Source organism: Mastigoproctus giganteus, chromosome 5 (genome assembly GCF_048544385.1).
Source record: "Mastigoproctus giganteus isolate SK-2022 chromosome 5, ASM4854438v1, whole genome shotgun sequence".
Lineage (NCBI taxonomy): Eukaryota > Metazoa > Arthropoda > Arachnida > Uropygi > Thelyphonidae > Mastigoproctus > Mastigoproctus giganteus.
Genome location: NC_143579.1, coordinates 147,270,519 through 147,281,701, shown reverse-complemented (window position 1 = coordinate 147,281,701; position 11,183 = coordinate 147,270,519). Strand labels below are relative to the sequence as shown.

At 38.8% G+C, this 11,183-nt stretch overlaps 1 protein-coding gene across 2 annotated transcripts in view; it reads right to left on the bottom strand.

The window, feature by feature from the left end:
• Positions 1 to 6,992: 6,992 nt before the first annotated feature.
• Positions 6,993 to 11,183, bottom strand: part of Fnta (farnesyl transferase alpha) — a 248,398-nt gene continuing 244,207 nt past the window's right edge. For both annotated transcript variants that reach the window (XM_090374220.1, XM_090374221.1), the window contains one exon: positions 6,993 to 7,199. In XM_090374220.1, the coding sequence (XP_090230346.1) occupies positions 7,032 to 7,199 (168 nt within the window). In that variant the 3' untranslated portion in view covers positions 6,993 to 7,031. The remainder of the gene's footprint in view (positions 7,200 to 11,183) is intronic.

Genomic DNA, 11,183 nt, shown 5'->3' with positions numbered 1-11,183 from the left:
GTGCTTATGTCACACCAAACTGACTCAACAGTGCACTGTTCATCTATATCAACTGGATGCACTTCTTTTGATTTTATTTTTCTTAATTAACAGCATAACACCTCCTTCCTTTCTATCCTGTCTATCCTTTCTGTACGCATAGTACTCCCCAAATTCCAGTTCAGCATTCCTTATATCTGTGTGACACCACATCTCTGCTGTCCCAACAATATCTGCCTTTGATGTCTTTAGCAACACTTCAAATTCATCAAATTTATTTACTATACTTCTAGCATTGGTATACATGCAAGCATACATGCTCCTATTCCTAGTTACCCTAACACATCCCATATACCCACCTATTTCAGGATGACTGCCATCCGTCCCTGAAACCCCCAACACCCTATGCTCCAGGTCGCTACTTATTCTAATAGAAGTTGTAAGAATCACCTTCGCCTCTGCCTACGGCTACTGTTAAACTATTAGTCCTTGTATCCCCCCAAGCTATCAGTTTTCCGACCCACCTAACACTGCCTCGATAGCATCAGCAAATATTCTTGCACCCTTTCTATTTAAGTGTATCCCATCCCTATAGAAGCAGTCTCTCCTGTTAACAAGTACAGTCCAGGCTGAAAAAAATTCTACCCCTTGAGCCTTGCACATTCTTTCCAGGGCCGAATTGATCGACAAGGCTCTCATCATATACTCCCTTCTATCGTGTCTGGGCAGAATTGCAGACACTTTCAAATTCAACCCTAATTCTCGGCTTTTGTTCAACAGTGACCTGTACTTGTTAAGTAATTCTGCCAGTCTCCTACTCCTAATATCATTAGTGCCAACGTGTACAACTATATCACCTTTTGTGCCCTTAAAAGATGATATCCGCTCTACAACGTCATCAACATTTACCCCTGGCAGACATACCCTGGTTCTGTTCCACCTATCCTTTTTACAAAGCATGTTTCCCTGACAACAGAGTCACCAACAACTACTAGTTCCTGTGGGACCAGCGCATTCTGCCTTGGGGGTTGCCGCTGTGTTGCGTGATGACCAAGTGCAAGCTCTGGCATTGATGTGGGCAGCTGAGAGCCTGATGGGCCCCTCAATTTAGATCTTTCAAGGGCATCCACCCTGTCCTTCAAACTCTCATATAGGCCCATAACAACGCTGAGTTGTTGCCTGATTTCCTTACATTGCGCACACACAAAGACATCCCCCATGGCAATATCATGTTCCGTTCCAGAGGGTTCGCCAAACATTTCACAAGTTTCATATTTTTTTAGGCTCTGATGCATTGGAGAATCGCCCCCCCTCGGCTCTCCCCCGAGTCACAGCACTCCTGCCACTTTGTGCCCGTTGCTTTGCTGCTCTAGTTTGGGGCATGATACTTTAAATTAATAAAATTTGTCAATGAAGGTATATCAGGCTTAATGTCCAAGTTTGCAGATGATACAAAGGTTGGCAGGGTTGTTAATGCCAGTAAAGACAGTATGCTAATGCAACAGGATCTAGAAAAGTTAAGTAGATGGGCTGAGAAGTGGCAACTGAAGTTTAACATTGACAAATGCAAAGTACTGAAAATGGGTAACAGTAACCCAAGAGAAACGTACCAACTGGGTGGTGTTACACTCGGTAGTGGAGAATGAAAAAGACCCGGGGGTAAGTGTGCAGTCAGATATGAAGTTCTCTGACATACAGACAGGCTGCCAGAGCAGGTCATGAAGTTTTGTCAATGATAAGGCAATGGTCAGACCACACTTTGAGTAATGCGTACCGGTCTGGAGGCCTCATTTTAGGAAGGATGTAGAGTTGCTAGAATGAGTACGGAGAAGGGCAACAAGATTGATGAGAGGAACACAGGGGTGGGCTTACAAAGAAAGACTCAAGTTCTACAAGTGGCCCTGAATTGTTTGAGCAGGCTCAATACTGACGGAATACCTCCGCTCACTCAGATTAAGAACCTGAGGTGGCATAGATTCAAACTGAGGAAAGACAGTTGTAGAAGAGATGTGTGGAAATTTGCCTTTAGCTAGTGGGTAGTTGATTGCTGGATCAGACTTCCGTCTGTTGTTGTGGAAGTTGATAGCTTAAATAAATTTAAGGCTGAACTAGGCAAACATTTGGAGTGACCGGATTGGTGAAATGGGAAGGTTTTTTTTTTTTTTTTTTTTGGCTGATGCTGTATAAGCTTGCTTTCTTGCATCATATGCCTCAACTAAAGCTAATTCTAAGTGGGGACATCTATTGGTCATATTTTTAACTATGGAAGGAACAGAGGATTACTAAGTGTAATCGATCTTAATGAATTAAACGTCTATTTAGTTCCTCATCCCAAAAATTCCTTTGGGTAGATATGGAATAGCAAAAACCATCCTTCAATAAAAATTGTGACAGACAAATCACATTGCCTTTTTCTCATTGGTGATAATCTCATAACAGTCTGGGCAGATAATGACTATGCTAACTTTTCAGTCTTCTGGAAAGTTGCCTACATTGCATTTCTAATTATCTTTAGGTTGCCGTCCACTAACATACTATATCTGAATGATATTTCACTTTTAGGATTCACAAAATCAACACAACTATAATGTAAAAATTTCGTCTGGTATACTTTTCCTGAAAAACAAATTGCATCGAAAAATGTTGAGTGAGGCAAACTAAGCAAACTGAGAAATGTTATCAAGTGCTGTTTAAGCACTTAATGACTTTAAGGATAGAGCAGAAACAGGTTTAACCACCATTACCTCCTCTTTAAACTTTCCCTATACAAAACAACAAATGCTATTGATCTTGAAATTACCCTCTGACAGTTTTGACCTCCATCCTTGATGAGCACACCCATCTGAGGAGACAGGAGCCAAGTCCTATATACATTAAACCTCCAATCAGCTTTAATGTATATAGGACTTGGCTCCTGGAACAAAGACAGTTTTGACCCTCTGATAGTTTTGACCTCCATCCTTGATGAACACATCCATCTGGGGAGGCAGGAGCCAAGTTCTATAGATGTTGTTGGACTTGCAGATGTTGCTCTACAACACAACCAAACAGAAATATGTTGCTCTAGTCTCAGCCAATAAATATGAAAAGAATAGATTTCCACTGACAGGGGACCACCCACAGGTCATGATGACATAGCACGTTCCATTCAGATGATCCATTTACTGATGGTGTGAAGACAAGGCTGTTATTGGAGTGGTACCTTTGTTGGAGTGGCTGTTATTGGAGTGGGTTTTTGGTGTAAGGGCTACTGCATCTGTTCATGTGGAGTAAGATTGAATATGCTATTAAAATGAGCTTAGAAATGCATATATAAATTAATAAATTTCAGATACTTGGAAAAACACTGTTAGATTGCAGTTTTCCACAATTATATATTCCAAACCTGTTAAGGTGCTTCAAGTGCCAGAATTATGGCTACTGACAAATGGGAGAGGATGAGTGGTGTGATACCATATTCTCACTGACAATGATCCCTCCCTTTTAAATGTGGGAACTAATACCTTCTTCCACATGCCTATCTATACAATTTCTGAAATTGATCTTTCTAGATAGAAATCTGCTCGCCACCCCCTCTTTTCTCACTACATTTACTTTGGAGGTGGAGAATTCCTATGGAAGCAATAACCCCCCCCCCTGTGATAACTTCATTACTTAGTGGAAGACCATATCTTTCTTTTAGGTTGTACCAATGGAAGATTGATCAAGCTTACTGGGATACACTTGGTAAAGTTTGACATCATTACAGTCAGTCAGCCTATCAATGATGCAGTTATGTAAATCGCAGAAAACATGCCCATGCAGCTGCAATTACAATTCCAAAAACATCTACCCAATTTCCACCATTCCTGAAACCATGGTGGAATGCAGAATGCATAGCAGCAAAAAAAAAATAAAAGACATAAAATGAAGCCCGGGAATATTCCAACAATATCCCACAAGAGCTAATCCCACAGCCTTGAAATGTGCAAGTGCTAAAGCACATTAGATCCAACATAAGAGGCAAAAGAATTGGGGATCTATTTTTATCTACACAATGGGCCATTTTTACTATTAAATTTAGATTTAACTCTAACCAAAGAAATTGTTGGATCAGATGACATCTATTTTGCAATGTTTAAGCACCTTTCACCAATCTATGGATCACCTGCTCTTCCCACGTAAAGAGTTTTTCTTGAAGAGCAGTTTTCAGACTCCTGAAGCAAGGCAATCTTCCTTGCCTTACCGAAGCAAGGAAAGGATTCCAAATTTCCAACTAACTATTTTCCTATTACTCTAGTTAGCTGCGCAAAATCTTGGAGAGAATGATCAGTGCTCATCTTATTTAGAAGCAAATGATTTTTCCAGCATTCAGTGTAGTTTTTGAAGGAACATGTCCAGTCTGGAGACCATTTAATTAGAAATGGAAGGATGGACACATCCCATCTGAGGTGCTTTCCTAAAATGAGACCACCTGCTGTCAGTATCCTTTTCCTTTTGACATGGAAAAAATGTATGATACAACTTCAAGCTTTGGTATTTTAAAAGACCTTTACAGCCTTAGTCTTAGATAGTATGAATCAGAGCTGTACTACTCAATATGTTCTACGTTGATAATAATATTAGTAAAATGATAAGAGGAGTTAACCTCAATATAGTGCGTAGAACACTTCCGTATGATACCCTCCAGAAATTAAAACGGAAAAAACGAAAAAATCGACAACTTACCGGTACATTAGAGTAAAATGTAAATAATTAAATAATCGATTAACCAATCAATCAATCAATCAATTTTACTAGCCTTAGTCTTAGCAGTTACCTCTAATTTTTATTAAGAACTTTTTATCCCACAGACCTCTCTGAGTTCATCTACAACCCACCTTCTCTCCTTTTGCCAGGAGTTGTTTTAAGTATTTTAAGGAGTGGTTTTAAGCTTTTCACCATCAAAGTGAATTCTATTACAAAACAACTTCATACAACTATAAACAGTGCCCTCTAGGTTTACTTTTTTTTAATATGTAACTGAGTTGCCAATTTATTAGGTACATCTACAATTTTCACATGAAGAGGAGTGCTCCTTCAGTAACAAATCACATGTCCATACCATGCAATACAAAGCAGGTTAGCAGATATGAAGGGATGCTGGATGTGTGCACTCATGAGCAAGGTGAAAGATTTAAGTCACTTTGAATGCAAGCATGGTAACTGGCACCAGGTGCAGTGGTATGAATAGCTTAGAAACTGTAATCCTGTGGCATTTTTGTGCAAGAATAAGTCTTGGATTACCAAGATTGGTCCAATAACCAAATAACATCCATCGATGGAGATTCTGTAATTGGAAATGGCTCGCTGGCACATGAGGCTAATGAAGGCTAACAACACTGGTGCAAGATAACAGAAAGGCTACAGTTAGTCAAATAACAACCCGGTATAACAGTGGTAATCAAAGAGGCATTTCAGAATGCACAACTTGTCATGGGTATCATAACCAACAACTGAACAGGGTTAACTCCTGTCGGCAAAAAAACAAGAAGCAAGGAGGAACTGTTGCAGTGGACTTAGGAACAACAACAACAACAGTCAGCATTGGAGGACTGGACAAACAGTTCCTGTTGTTTCATGCTGATGGAGCATAAGTTGGTGGTCAAGTGCTAAAGCACAGCAGCACATCCATTTGAAAGGATCACGATCAAGGCCAAAGGGAACACGGTTAACAACTATATTCATTCTTGAAAGATTAATTATAAACTCTTCTGACCTATTGTGCTGAAGTATAAACAGAACATGTAAAAACAGCATGAATCAATGGGACCCATCTTGATAGGTATCAACAAAACATGTTGGAGGTAATCATGTGGGAAGTGTTTTTTGGTGCACACTAGGCTCCGATACTGGTGGGGCAACATTTAGCTGCCAGAGATTATCTGGAAATTGTTGCTAATCGGGCGCACCTCTTCATGGCTGCAGAGTATCCATGAATGCATTCTTTCAACAAGATGATGCACCATGTGTCACAAGGATAGAATTGCATAGAACTTATTTCCAGGAACATGGGAGTGAATTCAGCCTACTATCAGTCACCAGATTTCAATCCATTTGAGCACCTGTGGGATGAGGAAAGAATTCTTTGGAGCAGAAATCCACAATCATCCAATATGTGGAATCGATGTGGACGAACAGCCCTGTCACTTGCTGTCAGTGCCTCATTGAGTCCAGGCTGTTCTGACAGCTTAAGGTGGATCCATCTACCTTTAGCTGTCAGGTAGGTGTACTTAATAAAGTGGCCACTCAGTGTATTCTATCATTGTATTTAATTATTATTGATTAACATGTACTGGATAATGTAAAAGCATCATTTTAATAAGCAGTAAATTCACAGAGAAGGCAAAAAAAGTTTGCAAAAATGGCATTGTGGCATTGTTACTACAGTATATCATACTATGAAATCATTCACAAGTTGCTAGCCATGAACTTTGGAATAAATGTTTTGAAGTAATGCTTCCTAAATAGAAAAAAACTAGTTACTATTAACAAAACAGTGCCATCACACAGATGGCACTGTTTTTGGAATAGTTGTTTCCCCCATTGGTGGATAGGCATGCAGAGTAAGAATAAATAATCAAGAAGTTAAAAAAAAAAAAAAAAAAAATCACAGTATGAGATGCCAAAAGGTAAGTTAAAGGCCCATAAACTTATAGTAGTCTAATTTATTATTGATTTTAGTCTATAGTCAAGTAAAAAAATTGGAAATTACTACTTCTGTAAGTTAGACTAGTGCAGTTGGTACAGATTAATCAAAAAAATAATAGCAAGTGATACTGATTAGAAAAATTGCAGTACAACAAAATGTTTCATGCCTTTCCCAAAACAAATTTTTAGTAACAGGATTTTGTTGTAGTACAAAGGAACAATTCAAAGTGAAGTCTGTTTCAGATTAAAAGAATTTTATCTTATAAAGATTTTAAAAAATATATATATAAATAATTATAACAAAAGCCTTTTGTATTTCTCCTTCACACTTTTTTTTTTTTTTTTTCAAATTACAGGATAATAAAACACGAAAAAGCAATACTCTACTGAGAATTTCTAGTGCTGACATCAGAATCTCCATCGGTGAGATTTTCATCTTTGGCATGGGGATCAGTTTCTAGTGATCCATATTTCTGATCCATAGTATATGAAACAAAGTTCCAATATTCCTTTCTAATTGTGTCATATTCATTAGCAAGAGAGTCACACAGCTAATAATGAAAATAACAATAACAAACTATCTTATAATATAATAATAAAACACTGAAATGAAATAAACACATTAATGGTTAAACAATTAGTAAAAAATTATACTGAATATAAAATAACTTTTATATGACAGTGATTGTTAGTTTATTAAAAGAACTAAGAATCACTGACAATATTTTTTGAATACATTTTACTTGAGTTTGATAAAAGTTCATGTAGAATAGTAGAGCTGTTCCATTATTACTCTTTTAATGGCATAATCTTAAGTTATAACATAGTTAGGGAAGGATGTTACGTGGTTGTTATCCATTAAGATTATTAATATATACATATATAATTAACCACTCTTATACCACATGGAGTTATTAATATATATTTTATTAAGCATAGCCTAAACTAATTAGCATTAGCATTAGTAGAGGCATTTGATGCAAGAAAGCAAGCTTATGCAGCATCAGCCAAAAAAAAAAAAAAAAAAAAAGAAAAAGAAACCACTTCCACTTCACCCCTCTGTTCGTTCAAAATACCTGTCCAGCTGAGCCTTAAACTTATTTAGGCTATCAACTTCCACGACAAGGGATGGAAGTCTGTTCCACCAACCAACCACCCGCTGGCTAAAGGCAAATTTCCACACGTCTATCCTACATCTGTCTTTCCTCAATTTGAATTTATGCCCTCTCAGGTGATTATTCTGAGCGAGAGGAAGAATCCCATCAGCACTGAGCATGCTCAAACCATTCAAGGCTTTATACACCTCTATCAGATCACCTCGCTGGTGCCTAGTCTCCAGACACTGTAATTTGCAAAACTTAAGCCTTTCTTCATAAGAGCACCCCTTTGTTCCATTCACTAATCTTGTTGCCCTTCTCTGTACTCGTTCCAGCAGCTCTACATCCTTCTTGAAATGAGGCCTCCAGACCTGTATACAGTAGTCTAGGTGTGGCCTGACCATTGCCTTATACAAGGGAATAATCACCTCCTTATCCCTGCTAGAAAAATTCCTATATATCATTGACAATACACCATGAGCTACTCTTGCAGCCCGTCTGCACTGCTCAGAGAACTTCATATCTGCCTGCACAACCACCCCCAGGTCCCTTTCATTCTCTACCACTGTCAGTGTAGTACCACAGAGTTGATACGTTGCTCTGGGGTTGCTGTTTCCCATGTGTAGTACTTTACATTTGTCAATGTTAAACTTCATTTGCCACCTCTCAGCCCATCTACTCAACCTTTCCAGATCCTGTTGCAGCAGCATAGTGTCAGTAGTGTCCTTGACAACCCTGCCTACCTTTGTATCGTCTGCAAACTTCGACATTAAGCTTGATATACCATCATCAATATCATTTATGAATACAGAAAACAATAAGGGACCCAACACTGAGCCCTGTGGGACTCCACTAATAACATTAGTCCACGACGAGCAGTGTCCATTGATTACCACTCTCTGTCTTCTCCCCCTCAGCCACCCCTTTATCCAGCAGCAATTTGCCTCCAATGTCACACTGCTCCAATTTGTGCAGCAGTCTTCCATGTGCAACAGTATCAAAAGCCTTTCTAAGATCCAAGTATATAATATCAAAGTTATTCCCTGCATCCAGTTCCTTTGTGACTGCATCATAGTATCCAATCAAATTGGTCAGGCAAGACTTCCCCTTAACAAAACCATGTTGTGTCCGAGCTATAACTGAAGTCTTGTCTAAATGATCCTGCAGTGCTTCTTTAACCAGTGCCTCCATTAATTTTCCTGGTACAGAAGTTAAGCTCACAGGTCTATAATTACTTGTGTCAGCCTTTGATCCTCCTTCGTGAATTGGGGTCACATTTGCACATCTCCAGTCCATGGGTACCTCCCCTGAGTCCAAGGAAGCTCTCATAATTATGGCTAAGGGTTTGCTTACTTCCTCTGCTGCCTCCTTTAATATAACTGGATAGATCCCGTCCACCCCGGGTGCCTTTCTTGTGTTTATCTTCAACAATTTCTCCTCCACTTTACTCTCAGATATACAAGATTCTCTAGCTTACTGCTAGAGTTGAATACACCTCTGGCTTTCCCCTAGCTAAATAACTCCTCATGTGTGAATGTCGATGCAAAATATTCATTTAGTTTGTTAGCTACCTGAGCAGGATCATCAACAGTTGACCCATCGATATCAAGTGGACCAATCTGATTCATCCCCTTCCTTCTAGAGTTTACATAAGTAAAGAACTCTTTGCTGTTTTTCTTTGCATCCCTTGCCAAAGATTTCTCGTAATCTGCCTTCGCCTTCCTAACCTCCTTTGTAACTTGGTTACAGACCAACTTATATCTGTCATAGGCTTCTGTGTCATGTGTTAATTTGTATGTATCCCATGCATGTTTCTTCTCTGCCATATGCTTCATCAGTTCATCTGACATCCATTTAGGCCTAAACCTTGAACAATATTTCTTAGTTGGTATGTAAAGCCTAGTAGCTTCCAAGATAAGTTCTTTGAATGCTTCCCATTTTTCATTTGCTGTTGGTAACATCATCAGTTGGTCCCACTGTATAGAATTTAAATACTGTCTCAGTCCATTGTAGTAGCCTTTACGAAAGCAATAACCCTTCCCTTTACCCCTAATGGTAGTTACCTCTTTGAGTAAATCCCACTTCAGCACACTGTGATCACTGCCACCTAGTGGTTCATTTATCTGCAGATTCTTAATGCATGAAGAATCACTGCTGATAATCAAATCAAGAGTATTCCTCCCTCTAGTTGCCTCCCGAACATGCTGATGTAGAAAACAATTATCCAATAAATCCACAAAAGCCTTGCTAGTGTGTGAGTGACCAGCCCCCAAATTCCAGTCAATATCTGGGAAATTAAAATCTCCCATTATAAGACTCTCTGATTTACTGGCCCACTCTATTTCCCTGTACAGTTTCTTATTATACTCATCAGAGTCATTAGGCCTATAGCACACTCCTACTCTCAATTTTGATCTCCTAATGCTTATGTCACACCAAACTGACTCGACACTGCACTGTCCAGCGATGTCCACTGGCTTCACTTCCTTGGATTTTATGTATTTCTTAACTAATAGCATAACCCCTCCTCCCTTCCTATCCAGTCTATCCTTTCTGTAGACGTTGTACTCCCCAAATTCCAGTTCTGCATTCCTTATATCTGTGTGACACCACGTCTCTGATATCCCAACAATATCTGCCTTTGATGTTTTGAGCAATACCTCAAATTCATCAAATTTATTTACTAAACTCCTAGCATTGGTGTACACGCAAGTATACATGCACCTATTTCTATTCTTAGCTACCCTAACACAACCCATGTGTTTACTTGTACCACAATGACTCCCAGCAGTCTCTGAATATATACAATTGGGTAACGTTTCAGGTATCTTGCCGATACCCATCATCAGACTGTGCTGTTTGCGAAATAGAGATAAAAATTAAAAAGGTGAAGGTTACTAATTAGATTTACATTGAGCAGTTCTAAATTACAATTACAATTTTTAACAAAGGATCATTAATAAGATGTATTAACATCTTATTTTTTAATAATAATGCCAGTGAGTAGATAAATAATTCTAAGTTATAATAACAAATTAGAGTTGGGCATCTCTAAGATTATAGTTACAACATAAATGATCAATTCTATGTTACCATTACACAATTATATGAGCAGAACTTGGTTACACTGAGCAATTTTTAAGTTAGTTTACTGTTAGCCTATTTTATAAGATGAATTAAAATAATTCTTACCTGCTGACCACCCTCAGACCTGAAGAGAATGGGAAAGAGGCTCTGTCAGCAGTGCCTTTTATAGGCCAGGGATTCTTATAATTAGCCAATAGGAATAGTGTTAGAGTATCCTAGAGCCAGGGAGCTTGAAAGCTGACCTTTGATCATCCGTTATGATGTGCAGGCTGGTTCTGGGGGTCTGGAAGGGATTGTATGCGATCTGCACCTCTGGATGCCTTATTTCTTCATTTATTTTCTCATTGAGGT